The 16,599-nt window shown below is 41.5% G+C and overlaps 1 protein-coding gene across 2 annotated transcripts in view; it reads left to right on the top strand.

The window, feature by feature from the left end:
- OVCH2 (ovochymase 2) overlaps nt 1–16,599 on the top strand; it is a 1,017,769-nt gene that overhangs the window by 589,426 nt on the left and 411,744 nt on the right. For both annotated transcript variants that reach the window (XM_086955909.1, XM_086955910.1), the window contains exon 8: nt 8,660–8,683. In XM_086955909.1, coding sequence (XP_086812035.1) covers nt 8,660–8,683 — 24 coding nt within the window. The remainder of the gene's footprint in view (nt 1–8,659; nt 8,684–16,599) is intronic.

Raw genomic sequence — 16,599 nt, 5'->3', positions numbered from 1 at the left:
CCCCACCCTTCTTCAAGAGAGACCCTCTTGGTATGTAGCGCGCTATATAAATTATTTGACTTGACTTGACTTCTTAGCCATCATTGTGAAGCCGCAGACAGCCGTGGACTGAGTGTGCTGGTTAGAGGAATGTGAGTCCAGGGGTTTTTCCAAACGGACTACCTTATCCAGCATACCTTGCGCCCACATGGGCGGGACTCGCTATTTAAATAAAGTAATTTCCAGCATTCCGCTTCCTGCATCTTTTCTGCCAGTGACCAAGGGCTCATGGGAGCCCGAAACGCGTTTGGCGAATGAAGGGGAGAGGCAGCACACTCAGTCCACGGCTGTCTGCGGCGTCAAGTGCATTAACCCCGGTGTATGCGGCATCCTCAATTGGGCAACCTTTGTGTGATGATGTTAAGCGGCCATGTCCGGTCGCGAGGATGCCCTGACGCATAAAGCGGATCCCAGGCACTTGTTACTACAGGTGCTGCTAGGACATCGGGGGCCTGAGCCGCAGTGACATTTTAGCGGTTGGAAGGGGTGTTGCCATAACTTTTCACCTGACGAGGAACATATATTTTAAAAAGGTGCAGCAGCGGTAACCACTTGGTTAGAGGAATGTGAGTCCAGGGGTTTTTCCAAACGGACTACCTTATCCAGCATACCTTGCGCCCACATGGGCGGGACTCGCTATTTAAATAAAGTAATTTCCAGCATTCCGCTTCCTGCATCTTTTCTGCCAGTGACCAAGGGCTCATGGGAGCCCGAAACGCGTTTGGCGAATGAAGGGGAGAGGCAGCACACTCAGTCCACGGCTGTCTGCGGCGTCAAGTGCAGTAACCCCGGTGTATGCGGCATCCTCAATTGGGCAACCTTTGTGTGATGATGTTAAGCGGCCATGTCCGGTCGCGAGGATGCCCTGACGCATAAAGCGGATCCCAGGCACTTGTTACTACAGGTGCTGCTAGGACATCGGGGGCCTGAGCCGCAGTGACATTTTAGCGGTTGGAAGGGGTGTTGCCATAACTTTTCACCTGACGAGGAACATATATTTTAAAAAGGTGCAGCAGCGGTAACCACTTGGTTAGAGGAATGTGAGTCCAGGGGTTTTTCCAAACGGACTACCTTATCCAGCATACCTTGCGCCCACATGGGCGGGACTCGCTATTTAAATAAAGTAATTTCCAGCATTCCGCTTCCTGCATCTTTTCTGCCAGTGACCAAGGGCTCATGGGAGCCCGAAACGCGTTTGGCGAATGAAGGGGAGAGGCAGCACACTCAGTCCACGGCTGTCTGCGGCGTCAAGTGCAGTAACCCCGGTGTATGCGGCATCCTCAATTGGGCAACCTATGTGTGATGATATATTCACTGAAAAAACCATAGGTTTCACACCAGTTATAGTTAGGAATTAGCATTTAAAAAACCTATTAAATTCACTGAAAAAACCATAGGTTTCACACCAGTTATAGTTAGGTGGAAATTTTACTCGCATAAAACCATTGAAATTCCCACGTTATAGTTAGTTGGACTCACTATAACTTGCGCGTGCAATGCACTGCTGATGACGTCACATATTACATCACTCATGACATGATCAGTGACATCACTCATGACATCACTGATGACATCTCAAATGAGATCACTGATGACATCATCCAGTGAATGTGTATCTTTCTGAAAAATAAATATTTTTTATATATGTATATCTAAAGGTGGATGGAAGAATAAATGGGTAAATAAATGTCTAAATGGATGTTTTTTTTGTGTAAAATTGATTGGTTAACTGACTTATTAAATGTATCTTAGTGAATACATATATTAGCGAGTAATGTTTAAATATTTAAATATCTGTATCTGTGTCTCACTTTGTGTATAAGTGGCTGCATGGGTTGGTGAGTAGCTACATGAGTGTGTATATGGGTTATTAGTTGTTTTTTTGAGTATCAGTATCAGTGTCTGTATGGTTCGGTGGGTGATATTACTTAGAGCACAGATGCATGATTGAGTGACTCACTATTTGTATGTATTTTGAAGACAGCATGTGTGCAAGACTGTATGGGTGGATGATTGTGTGTATGGGTGGATGATTGTGTGTATGGGTGGGTTAGTGAGTATGTGTTTTTATAATTGATTGTTTAAGATAGTAAATATGTTTCCGTTTCTGTAGAAGTATGTGTAGTGGTGTGTATATAGCAGTATAATCAAGTAAATGGTTTTTTGATAGTTTATTTGCATGTGTGAATTTGTGTGTGAGTAACTATATGGATGAGTATTAGTGTGTAACAGGATGTATAGGTGTATGAGTACATATGATGAGTAAGTACATGCATGAGTGACTATATAGAACTGTTGGTGAATGAGTGGATGTGTATGTAGATGTTGGAATTACCTAATAAGTTGTTGTAATTGGTATTGTTTTCTCCTTTTTTAAGAAAATGTTAGTGTCTATTTTTGAATGTGTGTGTCAAAGGTTATTTTATGCTGATAGGAGGTCTGCCACTTTGTCACAAGGATGTTGTCATCAGTGATGTCATTTGAGATGTCGTCAGTGATGTCACTGACCATGTCATGAGTGATGTAATATGTGACATCATCAGCAGTGCATTGCACGCGCAAGTTATAGTGAGTCCAACTAAGTATAACGTGGGAATTTCAATGGTTTTATGCGAGTAAAATTTCCACCTAACTATAACTAATGTGAAACCTATGGTTTTTTCAGTGAATATATATATATATATCCACATAATCTCCCCAGCTGGATAGAATTTGAGCCGCACACGGAACTTTATCTTGGCCGTTTTTATTGATGGTTGACAACAGGATAAGGCATGGTCCTGACGCGTTTCGTTTCCCCCGGAAACTTTTTCGAAGGTGAGCTTTGCACCAAAAACACGCTGTATGTTTCACAGCCCGATGTTTTGCATTGATTTTACTTCCTCCGATGGCACTTCTTTTTTTGGAATCACTTCCTTTCAATGTTGCATTGTGGGGCCTGTGGTTCAAACGGCTGTTCATATTTACAACCCTCCAGTGGGCAGTGCATTTGGTATCCTGTTGTGATAAAAATCATTGTTAGCACAGTTGTCCATCATTGCCGGCAAAAGGTTCCCTCATGTCAGCCAACTTTCAATGCTGACTCGGGGCCAATACCGAGGTCCAGTCCTCGGCAGCACCTCTCTCCTGAATCGTTTTACCGAATCTGACACTTAAGGTTCAAGTTTGGAGAGCAATAGCGCTCTTGTGGTGGTGCGTCGCTCTTCGGCGGAACCAAGCCGATATTAATGTCCACATAATCTCCCCATATATATATATATATATATATATATATATATATATATATATATATATATATATATATATATATATATATATATATATATATGTATAAATATATATAGCCGTCAGGTAGCACCAAAGAAGAAGGCCACAGGAAGCTTGATAAAGTTCCTTTAATTGCAAATCGCACCTTGCCAGCAGTCACCTCACCCTGATTCAGGCATCACAATCTGTAAACCAAACGCGTTTCAGGATTCTTTGCTCCCTTCCTCAGTGGAAGATTAAAGGAAATGAAAAGTCAGGCTGTAAACGCACAGTTGTATTTCAAACACCTGCCCTTGTGGGCGTGGCGCTCCTACAGCCTTGTTGTGTTCGTAGTCCGCTTAAATTAACTCCTAGTGGGTGCGCTATTCACTCCTAAATTTTCACAAATAATGAACCTAAGTAGGTTTGTGCACTGTACTGGGCGCTGTGGCTGCCCTGCTTTGTAGGCGTCGATATGATGAGCTGAGCTCGTCATGAACCGCGGGTTTTTTAAAAACTCAGCGCACAGCGGGAAAACGTGTAACGCGCATGGGGCTAGACATGCCAGAGTATTTAGTACAGGCTAGTAGATTGAATCCCAACTCTTCAAGTATATGCCTTTTTGACCATACTATATGGGTCTCCTGGAGACACATTATATCACAAAGAAGAATTTGTAGCTCCTGAGCCACCCGCCATCTTTTATCAACAGAATTCAGCCCCCTAACATTCAATGTGCCGATCCTGATGCCCCTAACCGCCATCAAGCTGTACATGGGTTACCTGCACTGGCCACACACCCTGACTAAAGCAAACAAAAAGCGTGCAAAAACACTCATTTCCAAACTGTACTCATGTATCATTTTCCTTTTTTCCCCCCACACAACCCCCCCGACACCCCACTCACAAACCCCCCCATCCCCCGCCCCGACACCCCTACACACCCCGCCACCCAAGTTGAGGCTTAAGGACCATGTCCTCTGCGATGTAGAAGTGCTATGCACAATGCCCCCCCCTGTGACTCCCCTGCCCCCCACGCTATCTCTCTCGCATATCAACCTGGCTAAAAAACAGTATTTGTTACCTTCCCCTCTCTTAATTTTACATTATCAACCATTTTCCTATATTAACAATCATACAGGCAACTCAGGAACCTAACACCCTCAGAAACCAATTTTTCCTACTTACCCCCAGTGATCAGTATTCATTAATAAACAATAGGTAGTCAATCAAACACGGAGGGGCAGAGGAAAACAAAAAGAAGGAGAGAAAAAAGAAGAGAAGAGAAAGAAAAAAGAAAAATCCTAAGAGAGAGAAAATCTCAATATTCAAAAAGAGAAAAGAGATCAAAAGCCGACGCTATATAATGATTTGCTGGGAAACAGATTAACTTTAGTTTTTCTGCCCCTTGTCCATATCATTTAGAAAGTCTTGTGCAGCAGTCCCAGATGTAAAGTATCTAGTTTGACCCTTGAAAATGATTTTTTGTTTTGACAGATTAAGTAAGAAGACCTGGGCGCCTTTTGCTTGAAAAGGTGCAATTAGCTTCCGGAGTTGCCATCGTTCATGAACCGTTGCTGAACAGAAATCCGGGCGTATGAAAAACTCACAACCCATACCAACCCGTCTTTTCTCAGGGCGTGCCAAGTCGTATAGTGCCTCCCGCAGCAGATAGGTATTGAGGCAAATTAGAATCGCCCAAGGGTATGCATTTTGATCAGCTTGTCGCTCACTCCTACGATGCGGCACGACAAATGGGAACCTGTGCGCCCTAATCACCTCAGTTTCCCAGTTCCAATCGCTAAGTTCAGGAAAGGCTTCCTTAAAGAGCTGAATAATACATTTCCGTGGGTCTGCCCCTTCCTTTTACTCGGCTATACCTAGAACGCGCAAATTATTGCGTCGTGCGCGGTTCTCTAAATCCGTGAGCTTCCAGCCCACATCTGTTTTGGACTTTTGCAGAGTCTCAATGGCTGATTTCTGTTTGACCAGGCAGTCCTCAACTGAAGAAACTCGTTCTTCCACTTTTACCACACGAGTGGAGACCTCTGCACAAGTCTTTACCAGGCACTGCACAGTGTTTTGGAGTTTCCTCACAGCCCCTTGTGTACGCAAGGCATTTGCTTTAGTTTCTAAACGATGGGCCATTATACTCTTTTAGATTAGGCCAAGAGTGATCGAGTCTTCCTCAAGATCCTCATCCAAATTCGGCTGAGCAAGTGGTTGACTCTGCTCATACAGTGGTCCTTCTCCGGTCTCCGCCACCTTCCTCACTGTCTCATGGGGAAGGGAACGCTCAAGATCGTCACCTTCATCTTTCTCTAGGACGTCCCCTCAGTATCCAAATCGCTGCCCTTCTCCATTGTAGATAAGATAGGATCGAAACTTGACCCCGCCAGAGGACCACTATCTCCTGTGATTGCAGCTCCAGTAGCTACAGGGTCATCAATTACTATGGTATTTACATTGTGTACCGCTTCATCCTGAGCTAACCCATTCCAACACTTACCTTAAATGCAATGTAATGGTATGCATTGTAATGGTATGCGTTGTAAAGGTATAATGCAATGTAATGGAATGCGTTGTAAATGTATTTTTAAAAAAATAATTGTAATGGCAGGCTATATAATTATATGTGTTGTAAGGGATGTTGCGTTGTAAAAACTGTGTTGTAAAGGCCTGCATTGTAAATGTATGTGTTGTAACATCATACATTTAAAAATAACTCCTCATCATAGTTCATCCCATCAGGGAACATGGTACCAGCTTGCAAAACTAACCAGGATTCTAACCTTCACAGGGATGCGACTCGGTTGCCGCCCCATGTGTGAACGGGGACTGTGTCCAAACCGCAAAACTTTGCTTGGGTCCACTCTCCTGCAGGTTTATCATAAAAATGTTTGGCTGTGCTATAGCTGAAGTCACTATTTCTTATCCCTCTCCAGTGTCCGTTTTTAACTGAAAAGCTTGTTGAGCCAATGCACCACATGTTACAAGGACATGTTATAGAATAGACCACGTGATGGGTACCGCACATAATAAATGTAGGGTTTTTCGATCTAATGTGCGTTCTTTTATGGGTGACTTCAGTAATGCTATTGCTGTGCCTGCAAGCCTTACAGTTGCTACACTTACGGAAAACTTTGGCTTATTTTAACCAATTAGTTTCCTTGCCAGTTTCCTTGCCAGAGAGATGACTTTGGACAAGTAAGTCTCTAAGTGAGAGATTCTTTTGGTATGTCAGAGAGGGTCCCATATCAACTTTGTTCCTTAGAATGTGATCTTGTGTTAGTATGCCCCACCTAGATTTTAGTATTATCCGCAGCTGTCCAGCTTGGCTGCTAAATTTAGTGAAAACCTTATGGGTTCCTGTGTCTATACTTTTGCGATAGAGATTGGGTGACTGGAATAATATTTCATCTCTACTTAGAACTTCCACTCTCACATCTGCTTGTTTAAGCGCCTTACAGGGGTAACCTCTTGCCCTAAACCTATGTGCATATATATGTATGTATAGTACCCCCCTGTGTCTCTCCGTTCTTTTTAGTAGAAGGAACAATTTCGTGACATATATGTATCTATATGCATGTATACATATAGATATATATATATATATATATCCCAGATTCAAAGTACTCACGATGGGTACACGATGGGTACACGACAAAACTTTATTGGTCTTCAAAAGATGCTCAGACGGGTTTTGGCAAAACTGCCTTCTTCAATGTCGGCCAGCATGCCGCACTGCTCACATTTATACTTCAATTTCAAAATCATTGAAACAACATTCATTGACATAGATGTAGAACTGAAAAATAACATCATTCAGCTTTTGCGATTTTGGGTGCCATTTTGGAACATGCTAAATATTTAGAAAGCAATTAATCTTGCCGTTCAGTGTCAGCAATATGATAACTAGCTGTCATTGCATGATTAAGCTGAATAATATTTATGCATTTAATCAATGATACGGTAAGAATAGAAATCCTTTGACAGCTAAAGCAATCAAATGAGCAATACATCTGATTAGATGCTGTTGACCTATATGGGCTTACCCTGCTTAGTATTAGTAACCTGTTTGTTCATTGAGCCCTGTATGGGCCTTATCCAGAAGCAATCGAGTGAGCAATTCATCTGATTAGATGCTCTATCACCCTGTATCGGCTAACACTGACACTGCTTTGCATTAGTTGCCTATGTGTTTATTCCGCATTACCAAAAGGTCTCTATTTGCACTCTACACATAGCTGGCACGCCTTAATCATTACTCTAGCCTATTTAAACTTGTGTGTCCTTCTGAATCATACTGTAAATAAACTGCCCAATTAGGATTTACATGTGGATTGCTAGTTCTTAACTGATATTTAACACCTTCGATGCGGCGGCTATTCCGCCGCATCGCTAAGGGGGCGGGGTGGCCACGCAGCGCGCCAATGCTGGTGACGGAACCGCTCCGTCACCAGCCTAGGTTGAGCTGTGCTCATGACGGAGCGGTTCCATCATGGCCCCGCTCGCTCAATAGAATGCCTAGCGCAGGCGCGGAATCCGCGCAGCACAGGCGAAGCGAGCGGGCCATGACGGAACCACTCCGTCATCAGCACAGCGCTACCACGGCTGATGACGGAGAGGCTTCGTCATCAGCGTCGAAAAGGTTAAACCGCTTTGTACCTTAGTTTGCATGTCTATTATGTACTTACATTTTTGTTGTAAAGGCATGTGTGGTAAAGGCATATAGGTGATAAAGACTACACGGTTAATGTTGTTTCACCTCCCATAGCAAGGGGAGCGTTGTCTTTTTTTGTTTTCTAAAAGAGAAAACTTAAAGACTGAGTGGTAAATGTTGATTCCCCTCCCATAATAGCGAGAGGAGCATTGTCTTTTTTTGTTTTCCAAAATAAAACACCACTTCAGTGTTTTCTGTGGAAAATAAAAAAAATAAGTGTGGTGCATGGCTCCATCATGTTGATGGAGCCCTGCATCAAAATAAAAAAATCATTGATAGGAACTGGTGGTCATTTCAAAGTTTGGCGGGTGGAGTTCTCGGCCCGCCAGCCCAACGGAGAATACTCCATCAAACAAATTAGAAATATTATAATTTATTAAAAAACATATATATATTATGTACCTATTATATTCCTGATTTTGAGCACCATTGCTAAGGGTTCTTACCCATGGTATGCAGCTTCTGAGCTATCCTAGGAGATCCTCAGCAAGCAGATTATTTCACCTGGAAATTACCTGTAAAATGTGTTATAGGAGGGTTGATAATTCTTTTTTCCCCTTCACAATCCATGTACAGTGTTTTAAAAGGAATACAACAGTCAGATTTTAATGAAAGCTCACGTATTTATGAACTCTTTGTTTTTTTATTTAGATGGAACATGTGACGAATCTAAAAGTGAGTACCAATTTATTTATATATTTTTAGCTATCAACTCTGTATCTAAACAGTATCTTTCAGGCTTTTACACTTATACAATGCACAAGTCAATAGACCTCAATGTGACTTTAAAAAAATTGGATGACTAGATCATGGTTTTTTAATTATATGCAAGGAATATTTGAAGGAATATATGAAGGGTGATCTGTATTTATCTTAGCGTGATCACATCAATAAAACACTGATATCTTTTAAAATTCACAGGTAGCACTGGAAGAATCCTACATGGTACACTTTTGAAAAGGTAGTTACCGTTTGGAGAACTTACAAGAGTTTCTCACTCATTTGGACATAATGGGAGAAAAAGACAGGAACAAAGTATGCAAAAAGTGCCAGACATGCAAACAAATTATACTTAGATCGTTTTTATGAACCATTATTATTACAATACACTGTCATTAAGTCAGTGGGAATTGGGATATGGTCAAACCGAGGTGCCAGCCAACCCTAGACCACATCCTGCAGCTACCAACAGCCCAAGAATTAATGAAATTCAAAGCTAAAATATTGAAATTTTTGTGACATTGCTGGCAATAGACCAACAACACTACTTTTGTTTGGAGAAATGTGGGACCATGGGAGGTAGGAACATAGACATTATCATCAGATTCTGGAATGTTTCCTCATAGAAATGTGAGAAAATGATTTGAATTCCCAAACGTTGGATGTGTGCAGGGCATCCTCGGTAGGAAAACACCCTGGGATTTATCTAATCTTCATCACCCTGGATTACCCGAGATCTCTATTTTTCAGAAAATCCTGAGATTGGTAGGTTTCCCTGAGTCCTGTCTGACCATGGACACACATCTCCCAGTTACCAACATCTCAAGAATTTATGAAATTGAATAGAATGTGATCACATCATAAGGTAGGTTCCCTTTATGTCAGATACACTACAATCACCTGCCATGAAAGTAGAATGGAAATGTGGTGTTTTTAGGTATAATTCTGGGATCCACTGAACGAAGAGCTCTCTAGAATACCTTGCGTCGTCAGTTCTCAGAAATACGGTGTATGGTAGGGTTTTCAAGTTGTTAGTAATCACTGGGCAAAAATATAACAACTATCTCCCATCTTGAAATTTGTCTCTTTTAGCAGATGTTTGTTAGAATTTCCCCATCACATTTTTGGCCCTTGTTGGAACAAATGTGCAAATGGTGTGAAAAGCGAAACCCCATCCAAAAAAATCAAACAATTTCCAGCAGAATTTCAAATCCTCTAACACGTTTGCTTGAAAGCAAAATATACAAGTTATGAAGGGTTTTCACAACACAGTCGTGGGCCAATGACCCATTCCATAAATTAAACAAGTGCATCATTGGTACACATAAAAAAACACTAACAGAACCAACAACAGTCATTCAATGAAGGGAATTAGTTTGGCACATGATCATGTGATAAGTTATGCACATATCGCTCATGCCAACACTTATTCACCACATGACCACCTAGCTAGTGACTTGCAAACCACATCAATCACCTGTCAACTACATGCCGCACCCCATCATTCTCACTGCAATTTTGTCATGATCTCTGCACAGCACTCACTTCTTTGTGCTTAACAATCACATGAATGTGATATTTCAAAATGAACACATTCAAATGACACAAAGGCAGGTGGTGCGCACAGAGCGCTGGTGCCAGATACAGAGAGGAGAGAGACGTTGTAAGTTCATTAGATGTACTATACAAATGCCAAAGTACAGACAAGGAAACCACAAGTCCCATGAAACAACAGGGCTCTCACAATGTTTCCCATTGACTTGCTTATATTAAAGTTATTGAGTCCAAGTTCCTCATGGTCCAGAGTTTCCTTGCTCAGCTACTGAGATGATTCAGGCCGGACCATGTTACCCAGATAATGGAAAACCTTGGAAATCATATGGAAATCTGAACTGAACACGGTGAGGTATTTTTAGAAATCCACCAGAGACAAACTCGATTTACTAAATACCTGTTTCAGAACTATCTTTAAGGATTATAAAGTTGTATTTTGAGCATATTCTGTTTATCACTTCCAAAAGTTTGATACATTTCTTTCTTGATGATCTATTGTACAAATATACAAATGTAGATATTTAGGTTGGGACAGTAATTGCTTGTTGAATATGAACTTAGAAATTCTAATAAATGTTTAATACATCGCAGTTTTAAGTTCAAATCAATATTGTATTTACTTTTGATTCTGGGAGCATGTTCTCATAAAAGAGAAGGCAGTTATTTATAATCTGAGTCACTGGAATTATGTGGCACGGTTGACAAAATTAAATTTTTCGCAGTATTATATAATTATTTCTCCATTTTAATCTTAGTGGATAGACTTCTAGGGAATCAGAGAAACGTTGGTTACTCATGGAAAGAGTGCTGGTGGGTAAACCCCTCAGGGACATTCTCTGGTTAAGTAAAGAGGTATGACCAAAATCTTTATAGAGGTCAGATATAATGAGGATTTGCCTAATGATATGATGGAACGATATTGGGGATGCTTATCTCAATAGTTCCATGCAATCTCAGTCCATTCCAATCTTGCATTCTCAATATGTCTAAATAGATGATGAGTGCGTTGGGCAATGAAAAATGGAAGGATGCCTAATGATAATCGACATGTATGAAGAGGGACACAGAAAGTCTTTTATAGACTGCTAAAATTCCTTCGTCCTGTCCAAAACTGACAGAATGCAACATAATCAAAGTGGGTATTGTTTCATGCAACCACTAATCAAAGTGTGTCCACTAGGCCTTTGAGAGCGTTTGTAAAGTTTCTCTCCTCTTCCAACACAACTAAGATGCTGATCACAAGGGTATATTGACTCTCTACTGAGGGCTTCCCCACTAATAGATGATCTTATCGGGCGCAATGCAAAACAGAAGTGCGGCCGTAGTTCAGCGAGATAGACTGGAAATGCACTTGGCATACATAAAGGATTCTTGACCATATAAAATCGGAAGGTAGAGCATAAGCTTCTCATGAGATAGTACATAGCACCTAGTAGACTAAAGATAATTCATCTGATGTCCTCCGACAAATGCTGGTGATGTGGGGATGAGAAGAACACTTTCGTACACATCTGATAGAAATGGGAGAGCATCAGGACCTTCTGAAAGAATGTTGTGACACGCATTGATGTGATTGCAGCAGGTAGTGGGCCCAGAATGCCATCTACGGTGCCAGTAAATATGGAAAGTTGGCAGGATACATGGAAAAAGAATATTACCAGACTTCTTAGGCGTGACCTTTTGGGGTTAGTCAAATCTCTAATCACACTTTGTCGGAAAAAAGAGAATGGCTGTCTGAGGGCCAAAGGGCACAGCCCGTAGCAGTGGCGAAATTAACTCACAACCGATTAAGATGAGAGAAAAAAAATAGACAAAAATCGGGTCACCAGTTGCTGAATACTTGGCTCAACTTCCCTGTCTGCACCTAATTCCAACTAAGATTCAAGTTCTGAGTATGGTGGATGCTGAAATAGCAGACCATGGCGAATCGCAAGGATGAGATTCTATATGCGAGGGAGAATGGGAAGGCCTCTAACAAATGCTTACTAATGCTGCATGTTGGGAGGAAGGTGGAGAGTTGGGGGAGGTTGGGGCATCACAAGTTTTGTTACTTAGGAATTTAGTTTTCTCTATTTTCTCCTTGTTTTCAAACAAAGACTGCCATGCATCTAATGCATTTTCCTACAAGAATACAGTTGAACTGTAATATTATAATGATCTGCTTGTTGGTGATAGATAGCGAGTGGTCATGATAAAGCAAGGAGGTGACCCAATTACAGTCAATGGAGGCGTCTTCTTTGTTAGGAGAATGAATACCAGTAAAAAGAGGGTAACATTGACCAAATGTGGGTGACTTGACAGATAAGCTATGTGTCTACCATGTGGACAACGGGTATGTTCATAAGCACTTGTTTGGTGATAGAAAATTTGACATAGGTGTAGCTTGTTGAATTACTTCAAGTCCACAAACCCAATAGAACACTGTCACAATACCTTGATGATGTCATCAATCATATCATCGATGATATAATTTGGGATAACATCAGTGATGTCATTATTTATGTAATTTACATATAAGTGATGCAATATGTGAGGTCTTACAAAGTACACCTAAATATATTGGTACATTAACGTTTGTATTTTACAGTGAATTTCCTTTTTTTTGTCATATTCTAAATTGAGCGCATGCCCATCCCCCTTTGGCAATATACAATGGAAGGTTGGCCGGCTGGGAGTGGCCTCCTGCTAGGCACCACGCCCAAAACCCATGTGCAGCCAACCCCGCCTGCTGTGCGCTGCCTTTATCTATGCGGAGCAGAATGTTGTCCTCAGGGACTGGTTAGAGGGCCATGGCTGTAGCCAAATCTTCCACAAGTGGCCAGTCCCCGATCCCAACCCCCTGTGTTCACCCAACAATCCATGGGCATGCAACCCCATGGCTGAGCACAGCATTCAGTTGTGCACAGTAGTTGGTTGACCCTGCACCCAACCCACAGCAGAAAGCCAATCCCCACCACTCACTTCATAATGCTTGCACAGTTGCAGGTGGCCGCAGGGTCTGAAAACATTTCTTTACTCCTACCGGTACAGTAGTTCAGCTACCAGTACCATGGTATGATAGGGATGGTCTCATGGTATACCATAGTAGCAGGTGCTTTAACCACTGTACCCATAACAACCCCAAATAGTTTTTTTCAGTTTACTTTATTTATATTGAGGGGAACCCCCACAAAACAATAAACATATGCAAATATAGTTACAATAAAACCATTTCAAATAAAACATGAATAAAAATACAGTTATATTTACTTATGTGCATAGAATAACCCAGTCACATAAGTATAGAATGTTTTTAAGATTGAGTTCTCTTGTTTCAATTACATATGGCTTTTTCATTGAGCCCATGTTGTAAATAAATTACAAGACACACAAAACACAATTGGGCCATCGGTTTTAGTTGTAGGTAGGCGAAATGCCACCAAATATTGTTATCTACCTAAAATGTGACAAATAAGTACTATCCACCTCTTCCTTTGCATTTTCTAACATTGGCAGAAAAAACAGAAGTGGGCTTCCATTTTTCTTTCTGGTAAACATGTGAGCCACAAGTCCACCTCAGATGCGGAACTGTTAGTTAACCATTTACAGGAAGAACTCAGTTTAGTGAAGATGGCCGATTGGCGGGAGCACATGGAAGAGCTCCTGGACCAGGGATCGCTATATCAGTGTAAATCCCATCATATGAGTGCAACTTAAAACTTGAATATTTGACAGCAATTATGGAGGCTGGATCAACATCAGCTGGCAAGGCAATGAGGGAAGGACGTTCTTGAAGCCTTGAGCACTGATCGAAGGTGAGGCATCATGGAGGCAGTCAATGACACGAACAGTGGATGCCAGCTTTGAGTGTTCGAGATATCCCCACTGTGTGTGTAGAGATCCCATAGCTCCCCGGTCAGCTTAGGCACGCTTCTCCAGCTCCACTAGCCCTGAGTGACAGCGCCACTTACCGGGGCAAGAGACCCTAACCACAAACTTATTTTCACTAGAAGAGATATCATAATTTTAACTCTTGAGAGCAGACTTCAATCTGGAAAAAAAACTGCTAGCGAAAACACTTCATTATCCACCTGGGAACGGTACAATCTTCCTTGAGCAACTTATGGAAACGATCACAATAAATGCTACCCCACTCTCTAAGACAATACTACCAGGAGATTCCAACCTGCATTGAAACAATCCCAAAGACCCCACAGTGGCAGCACTCAGTAACCTGCTTCAGGACCACAACAAAGGGGTGACACTTGACCTCATCACTGCTAGTACACATGTTAAATATCGCCCAGAAAGACTGGTCAGATCACTATCAAACTCTTTTTTTTAATATCCACACAAGAAACGAAAATCATGGGTCAATAAAGAAGGGATAAAACTTGGGAGGGGGATTACAGCCGCGTAAACTGAACTGAATTGGTGGATCTCTCAGAAGGCGGCTCCTCCACATCTAAAAGGCAAAAGGAAAAAACTCCAGTACCATGGTTCAATTAAAATATAAACAATGAAAGAAGACAGCTAAGACATCTATATGGAGGAAGGATCCAAACACTACCCTTCTCGAACGATTGAGAAGGCACAGAATCTCATACAAAATGGCTATCTGGAAAGCCAAAACCACACACATCAGATCACAACTGGACAGAGCGAAGAACATGCCTTAATAAACTTTTTCACATAATAAAACAACAATCAGGAAAAAAAGCAGAGCCCACAATTGAAAATGACTCAAAGGATATCTGGTGAAAGTAGTAACGCTTTACTGTCCCTACAGCCAAGGGCCACTTTGATCTTCCCGTCACTCAACTAACGCGAGCAAACTCCTCCTGGCAGATCACACCAATGTTTATCATTCAGAAGCCCTGATAAGAGAGCCTGGAGGTTCCCCGGGCCCTGTAAAGCGTTGACATTTCACTTCACGCTGAGGAACCTTAACCCCTTCGATGCTCATGACCGAACGGTTCAGTCATGAGCATCGGTCGAGCTGTGCTCATGACTGAATCGTTCCGTCATGACCACACCCATTTACATTGGGGCCCAGAACCTGGGGTAAATCTGCACCGCACGGAAGGTGTTAATGGATAGATGTATATGTAGCTTGAGGGTTCTGTACTGAAAGTGGTATCCCCACCTGTCTGCAGAAATCATTCCCAGTGTTTGATATTCCTTTTTTTTTGTCACAAAGAAATGCTGAGTAGAAAAAGGTCTATCAATTGTTGAAATAATATTGGTCGATGAACACATTTTTGTTTTTGTTAATGCGGTATATGTTGTAAATAAATTTAAATTGTTCCAAACGTATGTGCGATTTTTGTATGTCTCTGGAATGAATAGAAGGTGTTCCTATTCACACATTTATGAATGTACATAAATACAAGAAAAGTTATCTAAAAAGGAAAAAAAGGTTTAATAAGACATGGAATGTTGGGGCATATTATCAAGAAAGGGCCTTATATTATCGCCGCTTTTATCGGCAGGAAACTGCCGATAAAGCAGCGATAATGGGCTTGATAATATGTTCTATGAATTCCAATCGAAGTCCATGTTAGATGTGAAGACATGTAACATGGGCTTCGATTGGAATTAATAGAGCATACAATCAAGCCCATTACCGCCGCTTTGTCGGCAGTTTCCTGCCGATAAAAGCGGCGATAATGTAAGGCCCTATCTTGATAATATGCCCCGTTGTTCTTTTCATCTCTGCTGATAATAAGTGGCATAAAAAATTGAAAGATATCCAGGCCTCCCCCTTTTTTCTACATTAAAGGCAATGCACAGCACCTTAAAGGCAACATTGTTTTCTTATGGGTAGCCAGTGTAACTCTCTAAGTGAAAAGGTTGCTGATTCATATTGAGGTAGTCCAAACAGGAGATGAGCTGCAGCATTTTGTAGTGTCTGTAGTTTTGTATCAAGGTTTTGTTGCATAGTAAAATATAAAGAGCTTTGCAGTGGTGCAGCGTCGACAGGGCTAGTCCTGTAACTACAGTTTTTAAAAAGATTAGCAGGGATGAAATTGAAAATGTTCCTGATTATTTTTAGGATGTGATAAATGGAAGAAGCAATTTGATTGACATGGTTGTTAAAAGTCAGTTTATTGTTAAAGATGATGCCTAGGTTCCTTACTTTTTCAACTGACTTTGGCAGGGCACCCATATCCTGGGGCCACCAGCGGAGGAACAAAAACGATGTATTATTTCTAAAAAGGAGAATTTTTGTCTTTCCTAAGTTACATTTCAAACTATTTTTATTCATCCAGTCGCAAATGCTTTTCTTGCAGTGACGAAATGTGATGGCCATGTGATCTGGGTTGCCTGAGAACGAG

This window comes from Lissotriton vulgaris, chromosome 2_1 (genome assembly GCF_964263255.1).
Source record: "Lissotriton vulgaris chromosome 2_1, aLisVul1.2, whole genome shotgun sequence".
Taxonomy (NCBI): domain Eukaryota; kingdom Metazoa; phylum Chordata; class Amphibia; order Caudata; family Salamandridae; genus Lissotriton; species Lissotriton vulgaris.
The sequence above is the reverse complement of the archived record's forward strand: the minus strand, read 5'-3'. Positions and strand labels throughout refer to the sequence as shown.